The sequence below is a fragment of the Nicotiana tabacum genome, chromosome 8, assembly GCF_000715075.1.
Source record: "Nicotiana tabacum cultivar K326 chromosome 8, ASM71507v2, whole genome shotgun sequence".
NCBI classification, from domain to species: domain Eukaryota; kingdom Viridiplantae; phylum Streptophyta; class Magnoliopsida; order Solanales; family Solanaceae; genus Nicotiana; species Nicotiana tabacum.
Window position 1 is genome coordinate 3,290,504 of NC_134087.1, and position 24,977 is coordinate 3,315,480.

The 24,977-nt window shown below is 37.6% G+C and overlaps 1 protein-coding gene across 2 annotated transcripts; it reads left to right on the forward strand.

Annotated features, from left to right (window-relative positions):
- The first annotated feature begins 602 nt into the window (after positions 1-602).
- Positions 603-23,216, forward strand: LOC107832204 (uncharacterized). Of its 2 annotated transcripts, none has more exons than XM_075218894.1 (18): positions 603-1,085; positions 1,424-1,538; positions 2,667-2,774; positions 3,179-3,360; positions 4,544-4,739; positions 7,470-7,727; positions 8,472-8,618; positions 8,975-9,053; positions 9,247-9,360; positions 9,438-9,607; positions 13,715-13,833; positions 14,178-14,301; positions 14,414-14,485; positions 14,884-15,010; positions 15,176-15,290; positions 16,929-17,119; positions 17,223-17,335; positions 22,747-23,216. In XM_075218894.1, exons 1-18 carry the CDS (start codon positions 748-750, stop codon positions 23,011-23,013), a joined length of 2,835 nt encoding a protein of 944 aa, XP_075074995.1. In that variant the 5' UTR covers positions 603-747; the 3' UTR covers positions 23,014-23,216. The 2 variants fall into 2 exon arrangements, with proteins under 2 accessions (XP_075074995.1, XP_075074994.1); XM_075218893.1 differs by having other exon boundaries at positions 700-1,085; positions 9,417-9,607.
- The last annotated feature ends 1,761 nt before the right edge of the window (positions 23,217-24,977 follow it).

A 24,977-nucleotide genomic window follows, 5' to 3' on the forward strand; every position in this document is an offset into this window, starting at 1 on the left:
AATGTTTTTTCCTACCTAAGACACCAAATATTCAATTAAAAACTCATCATTCATTTGATTTCGTAAATTATTTTTAATAAATTTTATCGTCGAGAATAAAGATGAACCGAAAGAAATAAAAAGCCAAACTACTTGTGGAAGCAAGAATTCTTCTATATTCAAATAACTTTATGTCGCTAGAGCGAGCAAATATGAACCTCAACTCATCGGTTCAAAGTTTTATAAACAGCTAAAAGGTCAATGGTTTAAAATCCAGCCGGTGTTTTTATATGTAGATTAAGTACAAAATTTTAAAACAAAAACGGAAACTGCGTAGCTTCGAACTCGCAACCTCGTTTACTAATCTAAGACATTGTACCGCATGGTCTGCTTAGCTCCTTGTGTTAAGTGGTGTCACTTCACTTTATTCATTCTACTTGTTGTTTCTATATTTCAATCACATAGAAACATTTAGTAAAATTTTTCGACGAAGTGGTATCACGTGACACCGCTTATCCTAAGGTAGATACGCCCCTGTTTGAACTACCTTTGCATAGTTTAGGACTAAATTTGACTCTTTTACATTATAAAAGGACCCATGTGTAAAGTTTTATGGGGTAAATATGCCGTTAAATATTAATGGAAGGCAAATTGGATTATTTCACAAAACTCATTGGCAAATTTGGACTTTTTCATTAAAAAAGGAATTGCTTTAAATTGAGGAGCTATTTTATTTCGACTGCGGCTTCCGCTCAACTCACCAGAATCATGGAAGGAGAAACCGTAACAGAGACTGGGCCTCAGTTTGATGCATTCGAGCACCCCAAGGAATTGGAATTGCAAGTAGAAGAAGAAGGAGATAACACTAATGTCAACACTAAAGAGGCTGACAATGAAGAAGAAGAGGAGGACGAAGAAGAGGAAGAAGAAGAAGATGGAAACGGGGAGTATAAATTCCGATTCGGAGCAGAAATGGATCCATTGGCATTCACTGAAGACGATGCTTCTGGACTCCAGCCGTACCAACAATTTGAGCGTCTCGAGCACCAATATGAAGCTTTGGCTGCCAAAAAGCGCAAAGCTCGTGCCCTTCTTCCACATACCAGGTAATTTTAATAATGTGAAGCGAAAGGAAAAAAAATAAATTTAAGGTTTTTCTTTATACGGTAATGATAGCAGTGATGTAAACTGGAAAACTCCTTGTGCTTGGACATACAAAAAGTAGTGAATTTTAGACATAAAAATTGACACTTTGCGAAGAACTTAACTCCTTTCATATTCTAATTATCATATTCTAACAATTTCTGATATTCATGTTACTACGGGGGTGTAGTTAATTATCTTTTTGACTGCAGTTTTTTGCGTTTTCTGGATATCGGATTATATTTTCATCGACCTTCATTTCATATTAATTTCTTATACCATGTTGGGTGGGTGGGTGCAGTGAGGTCCCATCGAAGAAACTTAGGCTAGAAGACAGTCAAGTGGATGGTCCTGGAGCAAGTTTTGACGAAATATTGGAAGCTATGAATTTTGGGATGAGGAAAAGATCAAGGAAGGTATGACATCAACTTGTTATTTGCTGTATAATCTGTTGTCATTAGCAGTCTGGACAAACTTTGAATTCCATCTACAAAATACTAGATGTAGGCAAAACATTGGCCCAAGCCGAACCTTGGCAAATTTTTTTTTGGTTCTTGGCTATTATTTCTTTCTAAGAATTCTTAACTGGACCATCAGAGAACTGCTATGCTTAACCTTAAACATCTTCAGCTTATTAAAGTTTAGAAAACTAAAGAATAAGTAAAATGTAGATATTCAGTATTTGACTTAACTTCAATAGTTTAACTCATTTCCCCAAAGAAAGACATAAGGCACCTTATAAGTAGTCATTAGTTGAAAAATTGGAATCACGAACACACAGTAGGACTTTATTTTACTGTTACCAGCTTTTGGTTTCAGATCCTTATACGAGGTTTTAAAGTCAAAGTCCTTACTTTCAAGCTTAAGATCTCTAATTTTATCTCATCAAAATCAGTTCTTTCTTTTTCCTTCTTAATATAGTTGTAAAAAGGATAATGAAATTGCACATTGCACTACATGTATCATTAATCATTTGGAGAAAGATTAAAGAATACTGTGAGTGTTGAGGATATGCAACAATATCTTGCTTACCAAAGCTAGCTTTGAGGATAAGCTTGTTGATCTCCAGTTGAACTGCTAAGGTTATGTCACTCCAAGACACATTGCCAGCTATAAGCTTAACTAAGCAAAAGCTCCATGATCTCAACTGTTAGTGGTTCTAGTTCTTACCAATGAACCTTGGGCCTCCAAAACATTTTCATAATACTTATAAGCAATTCATGGATGTTATGAATGGTTTAAGAGATCAACTACCTGATTCTGGAAGAATCAAAAGAATCTTTACAAGATCATTGGATGTTGTGGAGCTTCTTAATCAGTTCTCAGTATATTTTGAATGACATTTGGCTATATTTTGACTGTTCAGAACAATATCTTCTGAAGTTGTAGCCTTTTCAGTTAGTTTATTAGGTAGTCTTTTTGCATCCTGTTATCTTTTCCTTTCTTTATTCAGGGTTGCAAGTTGTTTTCGTTTTTGCATACTGTAAATATTGTGCAGCCGTTAGTAACCATCTGCACACTATGTTATGCTGTACCTTATGTAGCTCAAGAAGAGAGGTCGGCGAAAGGGAACAAAGAATAAAGTCAGTTCAGAATTGAAAAGAAAACTTGGTGATGCCACTCTTCATTATGCACATGGCCGTTATGAGGAGGTATGCAGCTAGAGTCATGCATCCTTGTTCTGTAGCCTGATTTTTCTTGATCTGTATAGTTCTCTGCTTTTCATGTAGACATGATATCTATATGGCATGAAAAACAGAAAGATTGCCTTTCCTCTACACAGTATAAGAGATATGAATTGACACATCAAGTTGCTATTTTCTCTTTGTTGTTGTCGATTATGGTCCTGCTCTGAAACTGTACCCACTTTTTTTGTTTTTTTCTGAACATTTGATTCTATTTGTTTTTATGGATATTTCTGTCAGTTATCTGTAAAATATGTGCACACCTGTTTCCCCCATTCTATGGCTTTACTTCAGGAAGGGCTCTATTTCAGGTTTCAGCTAGTAGTCCCTCCATTTCTTACTGTTCTCATTGTTAATGTTCTCTGTTGCAGGCCATACGTGTGTTGAATGAAGTCATTCGTCTTTCACCAAACCTTCCTGATCCATACCATACACTTGGCCTAATTTACAATGCTATCGGCGATAAGAAGAGAGCTATGGACTTCTACATGCTTGCAGCACATCTTGCACCGAAGGATGCGTCTCTTTGGAAGCTCCTGGTCGATTGGTCCATGTGAGAATTCCTTGTTTCATCTCTTCCTTTTCTTTTTCTCCTTTGGCATTCGTATCATATAATACATGTATCAAAAGAATTGCAGGTAAGCAGTTTAGTTATATATGGTGTAAAAATATGTCTTACCCTTATTCCTTGTCCCATTTCATTTAATGCTGTATTATAATTCCTACACGGAGTGGATTCTTGTCTGCATATAATTAGAGATTTAATGGTTGGGGCGAAAAAGTTATTGCCTCGTGATAAAATTTTGTCCCCTTTCCCATTCAATAATAACCCGAAATGCTGATCCCTTTTGGAAAGGAATCCTTTGAAAACCATCACCAAAATTGCATTATCATTTACTGTTTTCTATAACTATCTGAAATAGTAAAGGAAACAGATACACTGAGATGGACGGACCAATGTAAGTGTTCTCTGTATCACTTTTGCTTTCTGTACATTGAGAGAGATGAACCAAAAGGATGCAATTATATTTACTCCTTCCGTGACGTTTATTGATAGTTTGTTCCTGAAGGAGCTGAAATTGATATATGGTTGGGGTGCATTTGCTATCATTCTGCATTAAAAATTAAGAAAGCATCAGGTTTGCGCTTCATTTTCTTTTGCACCCAAGGGTGTGTCCTAGTGGTCAATGAAGTTGGGGTTGGGGGGAGGGAGGGGGGGGGGCGACCTTGAGGTCTCAGGTTTAAATCCCAACAAAGGCAAAATTCACTCTTCTCCTTTGTCTAAGCCTTGACGGACAGGTTTACTTGGTACCTGTGCTGGTAGGAGGTAGCAGGTACCCGGTGTAACTAGTCAAGGTGCGTGTAAGATGGCCCGGATACCTCCATCATTTAAAAAAAAAAATAATTAAGAAAGCATCAAGTTGTGCACGTCGTGATGTTGATGCACAAATTTCAATTATTCTACATTTTGAGTGACAACCTACTTCAAAGTTTCTTTTTTATGTCGCATCTTTTGGTCATCTAATTTAGGAATGCGTTCACATATGTGGTGACATACATTTGAGTGTTCCCTTTTAAACCCATGATGAAATAATGGATACGTATTGTTCACCGTGATTCCATTGCCAATATTATGTTTTGTTTTGTTGTATAAGCTTGCTTTCTGATTCCTCTTTATTTTGCAACATTTGGTGCTTCTTGAGCTTTACAGTTAATTTTTTTTTGTAACTGTACAGAGAGCAGGGAGATAGGGGACAGGCCAGGTATTGCCTTTCCAAAGCAATAACAGCAGATCCTGATGACATTAGTCTTAGGTATCACCGGGCTTCAATATACATTGAGCTTGGAGATTATCAGAAAGCTGCAGAGTCATACGAGCAAATTGCTCGTCGATGCCCTAATGATGTTGAAGTGCTTCGGACAGCTGCTCAGGTTTCTGTATCTATCCTTCCTTCAGTATCTGTCAAACTTTGCTGTCTCATTTATTTGCATATAGTTATTTTCTTGGCTAAAGCACCAAATGGTTACATGCTAAATGCCTCTTCTTCTGCTATTGTTGATCCATTCAATTAGTCGTCCTTAATATTACTGCATGGGATATCCTTTCTCTTTTATATTACTGAAGACAGCATGCTTTACTTTCATTGAGGTGAGCCCTAGTCGTATGTAACGTTAAAAATGATGAATGATTCACTTTTATTTAGGGAGAAAAGAAGATAAACATGAAGTAAAATTTCGTTAGGGTACATATGCTGATGTAAGTACTGTTATTTATTCCTGAAAACTGTAGTTTACCATGAATGTTGAGTTAGACAACACAAACATGTGACACCACATTTCTAAAAAAAGCAGAACACTGCAACGGCTGACATGGAAAATATTTAGTATTACTAGACAATATAAGAACACCACCACTACCACCACCACCACCACCACCACCAACAACCCCAGTTTAATCCCATAAATGGGGTCCGGGGAGGGTAGCGTGTACGCAGACCTTACCCCCTATCTTGTAAAGATAGAGAGGTTGTTCTAATAGAACCTCGGCTCAAGGAATACCACCACCAAAAATGATAATAATGATGATGATGATAGTAATAATGATAACAGGATATGACAATTTTAATCAAACTTTTGAATGCAAGGTAAAAGAGAGAAAAGTTACTGTCACAAAGATCATTTCTCTGGTTCTTAGAAGACACACCAAGGGAAAGTATGTCTGGTAGCTAAGTTAAATCAATCAATGAACTATGTCTTAATTCCAAATTAGTTTGGGTAAACTATATGAATCCTCTACACTGTATTCGGTATTATTACACTCCAATATTGGTAAATAAGCTGTCTTTTCAGGTAAATTAGAAGTTCCCTAATACAAGAGGTTTTCTAAATCTCACTCATCCCAAGGTTGACATACACGTCTCCAACTAGAGTCAGAAGCTTTTAGGAGATGCATCCTAATTTTTTGTGGTAACTTAAAGATTTATTAAGTATGATACAAGTGGCATGCAAAAAGTGGGCAACCTACACCAGAACATGGTTCTTTACAATAATGCACCCAATCATCTGTACTAAAACGAAACTGTGCCCTAAAAATTTATATAAAAAACAAAAGATTCTCCTAAAAAAATCAAGAATGTACTGGATCCGTCTTGTGTTTTTGTGTATTTGGCAGCACTTCCTTTGTGCTGAAGTTTATAACATTTGTTATCTTTAAAAAAAAAACAAGAAATTAATCCTAATCTGTACAAAAATATTCTCTACCCCCTTAGATGCCCTCTGCCTTTTTAATGTCCGCAAAGCCCACAACATAGCCACATGAGCTACTTTTTGTGCTCGCTCCAGCCTTTTCGTCCATCTGAAGGCCCGTCTAGACCTCACATGTTAGCTGTCCTTTTCATCACCCATTGAAGAGCCGAAGGGTTCGATTCTGTCCACCATAATTGGCTCGCTGACGACAATATAGCACAGGTGATTTATACCCTTTTCCAAAACTTTGCACATGCAGCACCAAGTGATGCGTGTTATCTTTTTCTTCCTGAAGTTATCTACCCTGACAATTGAACCTCTGGCTGCCAACCACGTGAAAATAACATGCCTTCTTCAGAGCTGTAGAAACCCATATGGTGAGATTGGAAAGCCATCTCTTCTCTCCGTAGGCGTCTACAGTATAAAAGAGTACACCTGAAAATTCTCCTCTCTTTCGCTCCGCTGTCAGACATCTTTCTCTTTCGGATTAACAATCTGTACGCATAGTAGCTCTAGGATTCTTTGAAAATTGTCACCTCCGAATCTTGAAAGTTATTTCTCAAGCCCAAACCCCAATTGTTTCCCCTTTGGTGTACCCTAAAACATTAGACCTACTGTAAGTGTGAGCATTAATTCCAACTAATTAGTATCGCCTATATACCTTTGCTCCCACTGTGTTATGTTCTTATCCTCATTAAGCCCAAGAGGTTGTAGATTTTTGAGACAACTTAAACCTTCATGTGATTTTATGTTTACCTCGTTGTCCTTTAGCGCCTTCACTTATTAGTATAACATTGTTCTACAGTCCAATACAAATCATCACAGACGACGCCTTGTTATTTCGCTATTTGTGTAACTTGCACACTCTATCTGATGTAATTATTTAAACCTTCATGTGATTTTATGTTTACCTCGTTGTCCTTTAGCGCCTTCACTTATAGTATAACATTGTTCTACAGTCCAATACAAATCATCACAGATGACGTCTTGTTATTTCGCTGTTTGTGTAACTTGCACATTCTATCTGATGTAATTATTTGGACCTGAATCTTTTCTATTAAATACCCTCTCTTTATTGTTTCTACCAGGTTTACCTGTAGTTGAAAAGTTCCTTAGTATATCCACACATTTTTACTTTTGGAAAAGTAACTAACATCGTGCGCAAGGGATTGCACTGAGACCAGGGGAAAAAAAGAGAAATGCACCGACACTCCTATGACTCTGTCAAGAGTGAACTTAGATCTGGCAAATTGATGAGAACATGCCAAGAGTATCTTTATGTAAAGGACTGTTGCTTTAGTCTGCTGACGACAGGCTTTTTGCTTTTTTGTCTGTGTAACTAATGATGTATCAAATGGTACTTACTCTCTTATTCCACTGTTCAGCATGGAATTAACTTGCTGTTTACTTCTCCAGTTGTACCGAAAATGTGGCGAAGCTGAGCGCTCTGTTGGCATCCTGGAAGACTACCTGAAAAATCATCCATATGAAGCTGATTTAAGTGTGATACATCTGTTAGCTGTGATGCACATGGAAAACAATGCACATTTAAAAGCTCTTGATCTAATTGAGTGTGCAAAGCAGAGATATTTTACTGGGAAATGGATGCCTCTTAATTTAAGTATCAAAGCTGGAATATGTCATTTACATCTTGGTCATATGGAGGAGGCAGAGGTTTGTTGGAGCTCGGTCTTAAAGTTTCTTGTTGTTTCTAGTAGTGCCATCACTCATAGTAACTGGCATGTAATGCAATGTAAAGGCTGATCAAGTGCAGTGGTTCCTCCGACAATAAGTGAAACACAATGTGCTGATGAATATAACAGTGGAGTATGAATTGATTTTTCTGTTTTCTACATGCTCTTGGAGTCATTGCAACTGGACTGGGTTACCAGGCTTTTTCTATTTTCCTATTATTGTTAACTACTGTCTATGGGCTACACGTGGGTGTTGCTGTTCAAGAGTTAGCAAGCTACTTAATGGCACTAGATGGGATACTAGGTAAATTTAAAGCTTATCTTGGGGGAGAACATGCAGGATAGGAACCCCAAGGACTTTGCTACAAGCGAATGAGCTAAAGTGACTTTAAAGTGGCCTAAGTACTAGGGTAGTTTTGCGAGGTGAAGATTGAGGAACAGGAGGCCTCTGATAAAATGAGGCGTCCAGAAGTGTTTATACACCTCAAGATTGGTTAAATATTTCTTAACTATGACCTCGTACCATAGTTGGAACCCCGTAATGTCACAGGTTCTCGACTTCTTTAGTCTTTAAAGCCCAAAACTTAATTTAACCCTGAAGTGATATCCAATCTTACCTCTTCTACATATCCTATTCTGTTATTTCTAAAAACTTTGTATACTGATTTTGTATGAGTTTGAACTGAAGCTATATGCTATTCTTACTTTGCCAAGCAATGTGCAGATTATTTTCAGTGCTCTACAACAAGAAAATGCATCTCAACATCCTGACATAGTCACTGAGGTTGCGGACTCACTTATGACCCTTGAACACTATGAATCTGCTTTGAAGTACTATATGATGCTTGAAGGAGATGACGTCAAGAATAAAGTAAAGAAATGAAACTCCTCTTTTGTACTGCTTCTATGTAAATTGCTATATTTTATCCTTTTATTTGAAAGGACGTGTCTAGGTATGCTCTCTTTCTTTATTATCAAGCAGACCGACCATGCTCAATTGATCTTTTTATTGAGAAAAACTCTTCTTGAAAATATTCACTAGTAAATTTACAGGAATTTCATAATTGAAATGTTCTCTTTAATAGGTTGCATTATTTTCCCATGCCTGTTTGCTGTGGAAATAAACCTAAAGCAAGCTCTGTTTTCTATTAAGTATTAATGCATGCATATCCATCTTTTGATTTTTTTATTATCATTTGGTGGTTAATTTATTTCTATCCTTTTCAGGGCTATTTACACTTAAAAATTGCCGAGTGTTATGTGTTTTTGAGGGAAAGAGTACAAGCAATTGAGTACTTCCATAAAGGTATCCACATAGCACATGATATGTATATATATATATGATAGTGTGTGTGTATTTTATGGCTCTGGTGTGACGTAACCTACCTTCTCATTTGTGTACCTCCTGCTAAATGGGATTATTTGTGGCAGTGACTTGCGTCGTCTGTTGATGCTTCAAATCTATGAAGTGTCTTTAGCTGATTGTTTTTTCTTTTCAGCTGTAAATGAACTTGAGGATAGTGTTGATGCTCGATTAACTTTGTCCTCGATCCTCCTTGAAGAAGGCAAAGATGATGAAGCAGTTTTTGTGCTTTCCCCTCCAAAAGCTTCAGGTATAAATCATATACTTAGCATTCTATTAATTGGATGGTTGTAATCTTCTTTTAAGATCTCTGTGGTTCATTTCCAGAATCTTCAGTTGACTCAAGTTCTGATGAACCAAAATCATGGTGGCTTAATAGCAAGATAAAGCTGAAGCTTTGTCAAATTTATAGAGCTAAAGGGTCACTAGAGGCCTGTGTGGATGTTATTTTTCCTTTGATTCGTGAGACATTGTTTCTTGAGTCTGTACAACAAAAGGTAAGTGTACACTTTCTATTTGACCCAAGAATGTGCTAGTTTTAGGGATGGTTTCAAAAAAATTAATATTTCTATCAATAAGAGAGGGAGAGAGAGAGAGAAGGGGAAAAGGATGACGTGAAAGCTTCTTTATGCAACTCACAAACATCTACTTATAACATAAAATTCTTTACTAGAGTTGAAACTTGCACAGAAGTCACTCGTTGTCACTGTACTTACCCGCTTCCTCTTCTAGGCAACTGGCTTGTGAAGCTGCAATTGCAACTTCCTGGCTGGGCGTAACTGGTATACTGCTAGAATGTAAGCCATTAAACTTTTAGAAGAAAAGCTGAAATGTAGCTGAAGAATAATGCACCGACAAATGACAATGCAGGTGTCTTGTTTTCCAGCTCATCACATGCCTTTGTCTCCCCAGAACTTAATCCTAATTTTGGTCTAATTCTTCTTCCGATGCTCAATTCAGTCATTGATAATGAAAATATACCTTTGTTGTGTTTTAATTGTTCTACAAGCTTTAGAGGTAAACCTAACTACCGTATTGTTGTGATGGTGAAAAGAATCTGATATTAGCTTTCTGGAATACCGGACACAAGCAACTTCAAGTAGACCTAAGGGCTCAGGTTCAATTAGCAAAGTAGGATATCCATGCCAATCATGGCACAGTAAAAAGGAATTTACTTTATCTGTCTTTGTTGGGTGTGTGAATGTTATTCAAATCTGAAAATTGGAGTCGACGGAATGTTGAACAACCCCAGGCGTAAAGGAAAAGAGAGTTAACTACATCAGTCAACCATAATAGTCCTTGGCCATGGATTCCTGTACTTTGTGATGATGAAGATGAGACCCAAAGCAACAATGCTGAATTGTTTCTACATGGCTTGTAGCCAGTGATGCTTGCCTCATCCAGTTAAACTCTATAGAAAAGGTCTCCATTTATGCAGTAGATTCTCTTTATGCGAGGAACAACCAGAGGATTTTAATCGTCTATTTGGCCACTGCAAAGTCACCACTCAAATCTGGAGTCTTTTCCTAAATATCCTGGGAATTAGTTGGTCAATGCCTAACTCAACGATAGAGTTTCTAAAATGTTGGAGGAGAAGAGGTTTCAGAAAAAATGCAAGTAACATATCCTTTTTAAAAAAATGCAAGTAACATTTGGAACACTATTCCACAGGCTGTATAGTGGAAAGTCTGGATTGGGAGAAACTCCAGAATTTTTGAAGGCGAAAAAGGGAATGTGCATAGCCACAAATATAGGTCAATTCTTTTACTAGCTTATTGGCGTAACCTGACCTTTGTACTGGCTGTAATTATTAACATAGCAAGGGGCTTACATGAATTTTTACTATGTTTTGCTTCACTATCTTAGTGCTTCTTTCAAATAGCCATAAGCATCGACCCTTATTCATAAAAAAATATGAGCTTCAAAGAAAAGTGGAGAAAGTGGACCAAACTTTGCATATCAACGACGAAGTTCTTTGATCTAGTTAATGGGAGCCTGTGATCTTAGAGGTTTGAGATAGTGGATCTGATATTTTCGATGTTCTTTTATATTTTAAAGGAGGCGTTGAACAAGATGATGGACATAGTTGTATCACGAGGCTACTTGAAGGGACTTACATAAGTGTAAGGGGCATGGCAGTGTTGAAGTATCACCTTTTTTTTTTGTTTGTTTGCAAATGACAATCACCCTGGTGTCTTGCAATAGAGGTATCTTAGATGACATATCTGCGGTAGGCGCTTATGTTGTTCCAAGGGTTAACTTGAAAGAAGTGTGAGATTGCCCCAGAGGAGGTAGTTATCATTGGAGAACTAGCATTGTTTTCAATTGCAGGATTGGGGTATTCGGACAAATTGTCTAGGATTGTCATTAGGAGTTCCATTTTGTGTATTTTGTGCAGAGTTTGGCTAGAGAGAAACTGTTGGTGTTATGAGGGTAGGGAGGAGAATGTTACTTTTGTTAAATATAGATGTATCCTCTTTTCTATTCTGGCATCTTCCTGATGCCCCCTTTCAATGATATTATCTTGCTTCAAAAAAATATAAATGTATCCTGAATCTGAAAATTTGGTTTAAGGCTTCTTTTGTAAATGATATTTGATGTACTGCTGGATTTCACGAATCCTTATTGTTGTAATTTGTACTTTCTCGTACGAAGCTGGTACTGATGTTTTATGAATAAGTGATCTTTTACTTATATGAAAACAGTTCTTCAGATCCTTTTGATTTTGTAAGCTCCTTAAGTTGTTAGGACAGTGATGTTTGAAAGGAGGTGCAATATGTTTTTGCAATCAGTTGCATCCTTGGATGCTTGATTAATGAAATCCTATTTTACTTGATAAAAAAAAATACTGATTGTCAAGGATATCTTTTGGCTGAAGTAGTAATTTTATTGAATGTATGGGCACGAAAACACCTGTACACAAGAAGTATACCAAAAGAGTAGAAATCTTAGAAAAAGATATGGTTCTTTACCAATGACACCCAATCTTTTATATATAAAGGAACTTCATGAGTGCATCGAAAAGAATAAAGGGATATACGGCTATTCCTCAATTGTACAAAGTTCAACTCAACACTTTCGAAAGCTCTCCTATTTCTTTCTCTCCAAATGACCCACATAAGAGCTAGTAGAGCAACATTCCATGTGCTGCATCTTCTCTTCCGCCTATCACAATTCCAACTGAACATTAGCTCTTGCACCATGCCTGGCATAACTTAAGATATCCCAAGCCATTAGACAAAAAACTCCTACTAATGTGCATAACCTTCCTCTTACTCAGATTCTCGGCTGTCAATATCACCCCTCTTGTTGCTAGCCAAGTGAAGAAACACATATTTCTCAGTATCTTTGGAATCCAAATCGATCTATGTGGTACTCACTAAGCAGGAGCTTCTCATGATATGACTTAGCCGAAAATACTCCATTGTTCCTCGCCCCCCACCTCTGTACATCATAATTATCATGTGATGTTCCTTGTTGGTGAACTAAATCTACTAGATTTTGGAATTCTGCTACTTCACAGTCTTGAAAGTTCCTCCTAAACCTTCAATCCAGAAAAATTTCTCCATCTTGTATCCTCTGGATTCATTGGACTATCATCTCCTTTTGACATGAAATTCCATAAATGTTTTTTTTTGGGAGAAAGGTAATAGTATATTCATCAGTTTCAGTTTCATCTGCACAGAATTCTTTACACCAAAAATGGAAGGACAAAATACAGTTCAGCTAACTTTTTGTAAGGAATTTTGCTCTTAAAAGCACCTTGCATTTCTTTCGCTCCATCAGCACAAAAATGAAATTCCGTAAATGTTAGGAAGTGTAATCTCAAAATGTTGTCCCCACATCACCTGTGTCCGCAAAAGCTTGTTCCTTCACACCCCACAACTAGGCATAGTTACTCTTTTAATCCTCCAAGCCCCTTCCAAGACCCTGCATTTTTCTGTTTTCATCTCTCTCCAAAAATCATGTTCCTCTCTCCCAAACCTCCATAACCATCTGCCTAATAGTGCCTTATTGATAATCCTCAACTATTTAACTTGGCATGGATACTTAAATGCAGTACTGCATCAGTTCCAGTGACATAACTTGGTTTACTGTTTGGTACAAAATATAAAAACTAGTGGGCTTGTGATTTGGTTATTCCGAAATTTGAGAAACAACTTAGCATTATGGAAGATGCAATATTTATCGAGGGGAGGTATACTAACACTCGTAAACTGTCTGTTATATGGCATACAAAGACCAGTTTATTCATTTTTTCCATCTATCACCATCAGTAGTGTATCAAGGATTTTTTCTTGAAGTAAATAAATTGGTGCATGCAAAGGTCAAATTTATCTTGGACATGGGTAGCCTAGTTGCATAAGCAAATTGCTTTTTAGAGATGTCCATAATTGTTACCCAAATGGACTCAAGCACAAGTCATAACCCTTCTGGAAAAATATGTGCATACCTTTTCTTTTTATTGGTAGATATATGCATTTACTTTTAATTCAGCTTTTTAATCATCTTTAATAAATGTCCAGGTGATAGCATCATTTGAACTCCCAGAGATTACCTTGTATCTAACTTTATTCCTTTTAATTGGTTGATCTACTTTTTAGGTTAAAGTGCGGAAAAGGCTGTCTAAAAGTGTTCTATTTCAAAGAATCAAGGTTGTGGATGATCACCAAACTGATACCGTCTTTCATGGCTTTAGGCCTTTAGCTTTGGCATCTGATCTGTGAGTTTTAATTTTACCATGTTCTGCTTTTTCTTTCCGCTCCTTAACTGAAGATTCTACGGGCAAAAGTATCCAACCAAGCTGTTTCAGGAGTCGAGTTGTGGAATTTGAAATTTGTTAAATTGGCCATTTTCAATTTCTTGTTTCCCTTTTGGGAATCTTTCCTTAGTCTTTTCCAAGCTCATTCTTTCATAAACATACCCCACTTACCTTCGAGTAACTCTACACATGATTTTGCCAGTGCAATCTTGTTGATCATGTCTGTAATGTTTATAATGATCTGTAACACCTATTACTGGCCGGTAATGTCTGTGCAAATAAATAATTTTGTGGCTTTTTGATAGGTCAAAAGCTGCAAGAGCCAGAAAATTACTTCAGAAGAAAGAAATGTTAAAGGAAGCAAAAAAAGCTGCAGCTTTGGCTGCTGGAGCTGACTGGAAAAGTGACGATTCGGACAGCGAGTCTCCTGTGAGAAGCTTATAGCCCGTTTCTTATGTAAAGTAACATATTGTAAACTGTTTAAACCCTTGATTTTGACCTAAAACTTACTTCTTTCTTGTATGTTATCCTATTTCTTGAGGGGCATGCATACCGAGAGCCTCCACTACCAGATCTTCTAAAAGACGAGGAGCACCTGTGTCTCATCATAGATGTTAGTATTCCTTGCTTCCCATCCATCTGTCTTTTATTTTTTACCGCTTCCTTTCCTTTCATTTTCTTATTCTTTCTTTTCTTCTTTAATGAGCATGCTTGTCTCATGTGATTACACCCCTTGTTCCGTTTTCAGGCACTAATGCACTTATTATGTTTATTCTTTTCGTAAATACACATGCTTACAATTTTTATATCAGTACTAGATACGGTCATTTAAACTAATCAGAGGTCTGAGATGCCCTTTTTACATGTTTTAGTTGGATATGACTACATATTTTTCGTAAGGGAAATTTTAATGCTAAATTAATTTTCAATTTCCTTCTGATTCTTGGCCCTTTTGTAAGTACTTGTAATTATGTCGGACTGGAAATTTTAACTTTAGATTTCTTTTTGTAGCTGTGCAAGGTGTTAATATCCTTGCAACGGTATTGGGATGCACTGGAGATCATTAATCTCTGTCTTAAATTGGCATCCGGCACGTTGTCTGTTGAGAAGAAAGGGGAGCTGCAAGCTCTAGGAGCTCGTAAGTTTCAGCTTGTAGTGTTTGCACTCTCTCCCTTTGCTTCTGTTCTGTTTAAACTACATTGAGACTTATATTGACAGGTTCAGATATACTTGGTTGAGTAATGTCGTGAAGTGAAAGATAAAGATGCGTGCTTGTTAAAACGTTCTTTTTTCTGTCTTGCAGAAGTAGGATATAACATTGCTGATCCCACCCGTGGGTTCGATTGTGCTCGTTATATTGTCAGTCAGCATCCTTATAGCTTTGCAGCATGGAATTGCTACTACAAAGTAATATCAAGGTATCAGCAGAATTTTTGTCAGTATTCTGAACACTCGTATAGTTTTGTAGTTGGCATTGTTCGAATGTGTCATGCTAGTTGAACCAGTTTCTGTTTCCCTTGTTCTATAACAGGTGCTTTTGCATTAACTCGCCATTTGGAATAATAGAGGAAATTAACTGTTAGTAAATGTTTGTTTGCACTCGCTGATTCTGCTGAAATCCCATGTGTTGAGATTGAAGAATGTGTGCAGATACGTGTGTTTTATGTAAATTATGTTGGAAATAATTCGTATAATGCATACAATAGATTTACCGATGTAAGACATTATTACAGTTACATGCACCATTACTTAATTAATTAGGGATTGTTTTGCGTTTGGGCATTTTGGGGAACTAAGTAACAGTCAGCAAGCACCAGCATGGGTTGGTTCGTAGGATTTCTGCATCCTAAATGCACTACAGAATTCATGGAGTGACATGGGCCCCATTGACTATGTTGGTATCCACCACCCTGTCCAGTACCATTTTAAGTATCACATTAAGACTATCAATAGATGCTTGATTCATGCTCCTTATTTGACTTCTTTCCTTCAGTAGAATTATATTTTATATTTGTTTTGAATTGACATCTTTAAACTTCCTAGCTTTTCACATCTTCCAATTATTATTTCCTATACTCTAACAAATTAAAGTATAATGATGTATTCACACTTGCTTTTATTAATCTTTGTGCTAATCTTGTATTATTTCACCACCCCATTGCCGTATTGCATTCCAGCAGCCCGGCTTGTCCAGTAGCATTTTGAGAATCACATGAAGACTATCAAAAGATAAATGATTTATGCTCCTTTTCTATTTTGTTTGACCTAATTTTTATTTTAAACTGTCGATTGACTTTTTTCTTGCAACAGCAATTTCAACTTTACAATTGTCAAAAAGTTAAATTGACATATAATAATAAAATTCTATATTATTTTTGAATTCACTTTGACATCTTTAGGTTTCCAAGCTTTTCACGTGTTCCAGTTCTATTTCCTATGCTCTTTAAAAATGAAAACTGAATGTATTCACACTTTCTGGTATCAATTTTTAGGCTAGCTAAAGTGGGTTCTTCAGTTTGGGAAGGAGGGACTATCTTATGCATTGAAAATAAATGCAGTTCTCAAACTGGAAGTTATAACAATTAGTTGTTACTTAGTAACTTCAGTTGGTTTGTTGTTGGCCTAGTTGTCAACTAGTCTTTCAATTGTTTTCCTGTCCACCGCTTTTTTGAAACTAAAACATCTCTGCAGTCATGCCATATTTTCTCGAATGTTATATTCTGTAGTTAGGTTAGTAATGTACGTACTGTAGCATACTGGGTTGAATTATATTGTTTTAAGATTTGACTATTCTTGCATTCAGTTCTTTTATAACCTAAACTGTGATACCCGAAAAGGTATTTTCAGTAGAGCATCAGCGTAAAGCAGTTACTACAGATATGAGAGTACAGTGAATCTTGTCCAAAATAAGATTTGAAGCCTTTTAAGTTATAAAAGATGACCCTTTCTAAACTAATCAAGAAGAGAACCCTTTATTTTACAAATTTACGACTGCTTGATCTTATCTCTGATTTTTATTGTAATTTGTTTATTTTATTATGGATGATCATGTGCAGACTGGATATTCGGTATTCAAAACATAACAAGTTCTTGCATAATATGCGTACCAAACACAAAGATTGCGTACCACCAATTATTATTGCTGGACACCAGTTTACCACGATCAGCCAGCATCAAGCAGCGGCTAGAGAATATTTAGAAGCCTATAAGTTGATGACAGATAATCAATTGATAAATCTCTGTGCGGGTATGGGTTTCTTCTAGCAACCAAATAAAAGAAGGCAGAGTCGACGTAGTCTTTATCTTTCGTGATATCAATTTACTAGTTTGACTTTTCCCTTTGTTTCCAGGAACTGCCTTAATAAATGTAGCTCTTGGATTCAGACTTCATAACAAGCATCAGTGTATACTACAGGGAATGGCTTTCCTGTATAATAATTTGAGGCTTTCAGGAAAAAGACAGGTTATGCTTTGAATTTGCCTAGCCTTATTTTCTTTATGTCTGATGTCTGCTTTTGTAAGTCCAATTTGAAATATTACATTTTTTTTGGTAATGACCCAGATTTAATATTTTCCATTTCATCAACACAGGAAGTGTTGAGTGTGGGGTCCATCCCATAAATCAAGGAAGAAAATTTCTTCCTTAATTAGCAGCCCACGTTTCTTTTGTTGTTTGTGTCAAAATCGACAGGCTTGCAGAAGGAAATGTCAAATGTAGTAGGCGAGGCTCTGCCTATAAAAGGAGAGCTTCGGCTCTCATTTTGACACACCAATCTCAGAGGAAAAATATATCTGAGAGTTAGAAAGAAAGAGTGAAGTTTCATAGACAAGGTATAAGAAAATAGTCTGTGAGAAAAATAGAGAGTGAGTGATATTGTAGTGAGGTGAGAATATCAAAAGAGGGTTATTTCTTTTGAGTGTTGTAGTGGTCTTTTGAGTATTTCACTCGGACCTACAAAGTATAAAATTCCTTGCTATAGTGATATCAGTTGCTCTCCTTAGGGCCGTGGTTTTTTCACTTATTCAAAAGGGTTTTCCACGTAAAAATCTTGGTGTCGTTGTTACTCTTTTATTCTTGTTAATTACCGTATCTCGGTGCTACGTTATTATTCCGCTTTTATTACTGTGAATATTATTTTTGTGGGAGGTTTATTCCCAACAACTAGTATCAGAGCACAAGTTCTGCTCATTCACTGAAATACTATTCACTGTCGGTAGTACTATAATCGGTGAAAAGTAAAAATGTCCAGAGCAAAGTATGAGGTAGCAAAATTCAACGGAGATAACGGTTTCTCAACATGGCAAAGAAGGATGAGGGATCTGCTCATCCAACAAGGATTACACAAGGTACTAGATGCTGATGCCAAAAAGCCTGATACCATGACAGCTGAGGATTGGGCTGACTTGGATGAAAGAGCTGCTAGTGTAATCAGGTTGCACTTATCAGATGATGTGGTAAATAACATCATTGATGAAGACATTGCACGTGGAATTTGGACAAGGTTGGAAAGCCTATACATGTCCAAAACGTTGACAAATAAATTGTACCTGAAGAAGCAGTTATACGCCCTACACATGGGTGAAGGTACGAATTTTTTGTCACATTTAAATGTGTTTAACGGACTAATCACACAGCTTGCCAACCTCGGAGTGAAAATCGAGGAAGAAGATAAAGCCATCTTGCTATTGAACTCGTTGCCATCTTCGTACGATAATTTGGCAACAACCATCCTGCACGGTAAGACTACTATTGAGTTGAATGATGTCACATCGGCTCTTCTACTCAATGAGAAGATGAGAAAGAAGCCTGAAAATCAAGGGCAGACTCTCATCACAGAAGGTAGAGGCAGGAGTTATCAAAGGAGTTCGAGCAACTATGGTAGATCCGGAGCTCGTGGGAAGTCAGAACCGATCCAAATCAAGAGCCAGAAATTGCTACAACTGTGATCAACCAAGTCACTTCAAAAGAGATTGCCCAAATCTAAGGAAGGGCAAAGGTGAAACCAGTGGCCAAAAGAATGACGACAACACAACCGCCATGGTGCAAAACAATGATAATGTTGTCCTCTTTATAAATGAGGAAGAGGAATGCATGCACCTGTCAGGTCCAGAGTCGGATGGGTGGTTGACACAGCGGCATCTTACCATGCCACACCGGTAAGTGATCTTTTTTGCAGATATGTAGCAGGTGATTTCGGCACAGTGAGAATGGGTAACACAAGTTACTCAAAGATTGCGGGGATTGGTGACATTTGTATCAAGACAAATGTCGGATGCACATTGGTTCTAAAGAATGTGCGGCATGTACCTGATTTGCGGATGAACTTGATCTCGGGAATTGCTTTAGACCGAGATGGATACGAGAACTATTTTGCAAATCAAAAGTGGAGACTCACTAAGGGATCATTGGTGATTTGCAAAGGGAGTTGCTCGTGGCACGTTGTACAGGACAAATGCAAAAATATGCCAAGGTGAATTGAACGCAGCACAAGATGAGATTTCTGCAGATTTGTGGCACAAAAAAATGGGTCATATGAGCGAAAAGGGATTGCAGATTCTTGCCAAGAAATCACTCATTTCTTATGCTAAAGGTACAACGGTAAAACCTTGTGACTACTGTTTATTTGGTAAGCAACATAGAGTCTCATTTCAGACATCGTGTGAAAGAAAATTGAATATACTTGATTTAGTATATTCTGATGTTTGTGGCCCAATGGAAATTGAATCAATGAGCGGTAACAAATATTTTGTTACTTTTATTGATGATGCTTCACGAAAATTATGGGTTTATATTTTGAAAACCAAAGATCAGGTATTTCAAGTTTTCCAGAAGTTTCATGCTCTAGTAGAAAGGGAGACGAGTCGAAAGCTAAAGCGTCTCCGAAGTGACAATGGAGGTGAGTACACTTCAAGGGAATTTGAAGAGTACTGTTCAAGTCATGGGATCAGACATGAAAAGACAGTTCCTGGAACCCCACAACACAATGACGTAGTCGAGAGAATGAACCGCACCATTGTGGAGAAAGTCTGAAGCATGCTCAGAATGGCTAAACTGCCTAAGTCATTCTGGGGTGAAGCAGTTCAGACAACCTGTTACCTAATCAATAGGAGTCCATCAGTTCCGTTGGCGTTTGACATCCCAGAGAGAGTTTGGACCAACAAAGAGGTGTCCTACTCGCATCTGAAAGTGTTCGATTGCAGAGCTTTTGCACATGTACCAAAAGAGCAGAGAACAAAGCTGAATGATAAATCTGTTTCCTGCGTATTTATTGGATATGGAGATGAAGAGTTCGGGTACAGATTGTGGGATCCTGTAAAGAAGAAGGTCATCAGAAGCAGAGATGTAGTCTTCCGAGAAAGTGAAGTTGGAAATGCTGCTGATATGTCAGAAAAGGCGAAGAATGGTATAATTCCTAACCTTGTTACTATTCCTTCTACTTCTAACAATCCCACAAGTGTAGAAAATACGACCGACGAGGTTGCCGAGCAGGGGGAGCAACCTGGTGAGGTTATTGAGCAGGGGGAAGCAACTTGATGAAGGTATCGCGGAAGTGGAGCACCCTACTCAGGAAGAAGAACAACCTCAACCTCTGAGGAGATTATAGAGGCCAAGGGTAGAGTCATGCAGGTACCCTTCCACAGAGTATGTCCTCATCAGCGATGAGGGGGAGCCAGAAAGTCTTAAGGAGGTGTTGTCCCATCCAGAAAAGAACCAGTAGATGAAAGCCATGCAAGAAGAGATGGAATCTCTACAGAAAAATGGTACGTACAAGCTGGTCGAACTTCCAAAGGGTAAAAGACCACTCAAATGCAAATGAGTCTTTAAACTCAAGAAAGATGGAAATGGCAAGCTGGTTAGATACAAAGCTCGATTGGTGGTTAAAGGCTTCGAACAGAAGAAAGGTATTGATTTTGACGAAATTTTCTCACATGTTGTCAAAATGACTTCTATTCAATCAATTTTGAGCCTAGCAGCTAGCCTAGATCTTGAAGTGGAGCAGTTGGATGTGAAACTACATTTCTTCATGGAGATTTGGAAGAAGAGATTTATATGGAGCAGCCAGAAGGATTTGAAGTAGCTGGAAAGAAACACATGGTGTGCAAATTGAATAAGAGTCTTTATGGGTTGAAGCAGACACCAAGGCAGTGGTACATGAAGTTTGACTCATTCATGAAAAGTCAAACATACCTAAAGACCTATTCTGATCCATGTGTATACTTCAAAAGATTTTCTGAGAATAACTTTATTATATTGTTGTTGTATGTGGATGACATGTTAATTGTAGGAAAAGACAAAGGGCTGATCGTAAAGTTGAAGAGAGATTTGTCCAAGTCATTTGATATGAAGGACTTGGGCCCAGCACAACAAATTCTAGGGATGAAGATAGTTCGAGAGAGAACAAGTAGAAAGTTGTGGCTATCTCAGGAGAAGTACATTGAACGTGTACTAGAACGCTTCAACATGAAGAATGCTAAGCCAGTCAGCACACCTCTTGCTGGTCATCTAAAGTTGAGTAAGAAGATGTGTCCTACAACAGTGGAGGAGAAAGGGAACATGGCTAAAGTTCCTTATTCTTCAGCAGTCGGAAGCTTGATGTATGCAATGGTATGCACTAGACCTGATATTGCTCACGCAGTTGGTGTTGTCAGCAGGTTTCTTGAAAATCCTGGAAAGGAACATTGGGAAGCAGTCAAGTGGATACTCAGGTACCTAAGAGGTACCACAGGAGATTGTCTGTGCTTTGGAGTATCGCATCCAATCTTGAAGGGCTATACAAATGCTGATATGGCAGGTGACATTGATAATAGAAAATCCACTACTGGATATTTGTTTACATTTTCGGGGAGAGCTATATCATGGCAGTCGAGGTTGCAAAAGTGTGTCGTACTCTTTACAACTGAAGCGGAGTATATTGCCACTACTGAAGCTGGCAAAGAGATGGTATGACTCAAACGGTTCCTTCAAGAGCTTGGATTGCATCAGAAGGAGTATGTCGTCTATTGTGACAGTCAAAGTGCAATAGACCTGAGCAAAAACACCATGTATCATGCAAGGACGAAGCATATCGACGTGAGGTATCATTGGATTCGAGAAAGGATAGAGGATGGGTCTATGCAGGTAAAGAAGATCCATACAAGTGAGAATCCTTCGGATATGCTAACCAAAGTGGTACCAAGAGACAAGTTTGAGCTATGCAAAAAACTTGTCGGCATACACTTAAACTAGAACCTTCGGTGTTACCTCCTTCAGGTGAATAGGACTGGAGGGGGAGGTTTGTGGGGTCCATCCCATAAATCAAAGAAGAAAATTTCTTCCTTGATTAGCAGCCCACGTTTCTTTTGTTGTTTGTGTCAAAATCGGCAGGCTTGCAGAAGGAAATGTCAAATGTAGTAGGCGAGGCTCTGCCTATAAAAGGAGAGTTTCGGCTCTTATTTTGACACACCAATCTCAGAGGAAAAATATATCTGAGAGTTAGAAAGAAAGAGTGAGGTTTCACAGACAGGGTATAAGAAAATAGTCTGTGAGAAAAATAGAGAGTGAGTGATATTGTAGTGAGGTGAGAATATCAAAATGGGGTTATTTCTTTTGAGTGTTGTAGTGGTCTTTTGAGTATTTTACTCGGACCTACAAAGTATAAAATTCCTTACTATAGTGATATCAGTTGCTCTCCTCAGGGCCGTGGTTTTTTCCCTTATTCAAAAAGGTTTTCCGCGTAAAAATCTTAGTGTCGTTGTTACTCTTTTATTCATGTTAATTACCGCATCTCGGTGCTAAGTTATTATTCTGCTTTTATTATCGTGAATATTATTTTTGTAGGGGATTTATTCCCAACATTGAGGCATCTAAAGGAACTCCTTGAATTTCTTTTGCAGGAAGCACTGTATAATATTGGTCGAGCGTATCATCATGTTGGTCTTGTTTCTCTAGCTGCCATATATTATCAAAGGGTACTTGACACTCACGAAAATGATTATCCCATCCCAAAGCTTCCTAATGAGAACCCAGATCTTGTTGAAAATAGAAAACCAGGTTACTGCAATCTTCGTCGAGAAGCTGCATACAACTTGCACTTGATTTACAAAAAGAGTGGAGCATTTGACCTGGCAAGACAAATACTGAAAGATTATTGTGCCCTGTGAGGCTGTGACAATGATAATGTGCTATAGTTTTCTTGAAGATGTGAGTTATTTGTAGCAAGAACTACTGAACTCCTTTTTCTCACAACCACTAACTCTTTCTGTAAGATGGCAGTGGTTTTATTTATGCCCATCATGCTTTATCTGTGCACAGAATCTGTTGATATAGGATTGAAGTGTTATATAGCGACTGAAATTCTATTAAGAATGCTTGGTGTCGTGACGAAGGCGAAATGTGAAATCAACAGTGAACAGACAAACATAAGGTTTGTGTCTTTGTGGGAACTTGGCACCTAAATATGTCAATGGTAGGTGGGAAAGAGGTGTTGCATTTTTTTTACTCTGCTGTCAATTTGAAAATACACCATTTATTTTAAGTTTTAACTGTCTTGCGGGGAAGACTAAACAAAGAGAAGCAATACAACAACAACAACAACCCAGTATAATCCCACTTAGTGGGGTCTGGGGAGGGTAGTGTGTATGCAGACCTTACCCCTACCCTGAGGTAGAGAGGCTGTTTCCAAATAGACCCCCGACATCTTTCCCTCCAAGAACTTCTCACCTTGCTTTTGGGGAGACTCGAACTCACAACCTCTTGGTTGGAAGTAGAGGTTGCTTACCAATAGGGTTCATAAACAAAGGGAAGCAATAGAGTGCATAAAGCAATAAATTAAGAATGACAATAGGGTTCATAGAAAATGATTGTCTATAATGCTTTTTAGTAGGCAGGGAAATTGTTTTCCATTTTATTATCTTGCAAAATAAAAACATTTTAACCTCCAAGGGAACTCACTTAACCTCATAGGAGTGGAAGTTGGTCTTACATTTAAATACTTGAGCCAAATATGTTGGTATAAATGTAGCATTATGAACCGAATTATAAACCTAAATATTGACACTCACCGTTCCATACTTCCACATTCTCAACCAAACACCTTTATTTAAAAGTAACATGATATGTTAATATAGAAAATGCGTCAATTTTCTTTGGAACGAACCAGAAAAGAGAAGTGACATAAAATAAAATGGAAAGATCATTTTAGGATTATCCTTGAATAGAACTTACATGGTTGACCTTTTTAATGAAACAAATCAAAAAAGTAGGAGGGTGCGGAGGTTGGAAGTATTGGGGAGGAGTGATTATGCAGGATTTGGCGCAACTTCAGCTTACCGAGGACATGACCCTTAATAGGAGGTTGTTGATGTCTAGAATTAGGAGAGAAGATTAGTAGGCAATCAGGCGTTTTTCCTTTTGTTTCCCAATACCGGTACTATTAGTGTTAGTATGGTATTTTCCTTATTCTTAGTTTGCTATTACTACCTGCTATTTGATTCCTATCTTTTCCTTCGGTTTCTTAATATCTTGATGTTACTGTTTGTTGCCCCACTGTTGCTTTTCATCTTTTCTTGAGCGGGGGTTTATCGGAAACAATCTCTATGTCCTTCCTAGATAGGGGTGAGGTATGCGCACTCATAATCCTACTCATGCCTCATTTATAGAAATTCACTGGGTTTGTAGTTATTGTTTAATCAAAAAAGAAAAATAACATAAAATAAATTGGAGATTATTGTATAACTATCATTGGATATACTTAATTTACATGATTGATTTTAAAAAACATCATGTCTCCGCAATTGAAATTAAACAATGAATTTCAAAAATAGCTAGATTTATAAGTGGTTATTTAAAAATAGACATAGTTTTAAAAGTAATCGAAATTTAGCCACTTTTCATATAAAAATAAATCTGAACGAAAACACGGTTCAAAATCCGAAAAAATACTCTCCAGTATAATATACCGGTCCAGCATAATATACTGGAGTTTGGAGCACCGGTGCTCCAGTCTCCAGTATATTATACTGGAGCCAGCAAAGTATATCAGTCCAGCATAATATGCTGGAAGTTCATACACAAGTGCACCGAACTCCAGTATATTATGCTGGACCGGTCTCTGTTACAGCAAAAT

Coding starts and splice junctions, on each gene's coding strand:
- LOC107832204 (XM_075218893.1), top strand. CDS start 748: ATGGAAGGAGAAACCGTAACAGAGACTGGGCCTCAGTTTGATGCATTC. Junction 3,361..4,543: donor CTCCTGGTCGATTGGTCCAT/GTGAGAATTCCT, acceptor GTAACTGTACAG/AGAGCAGGGAGATAGGGGAC. Junction 15,291..16,928: donor TACTACAAAGTAATATCAAG/GTATCAGCAGAA, acceptor GATCATGTGCAG/ACTGGATATTCGGTATTCAA.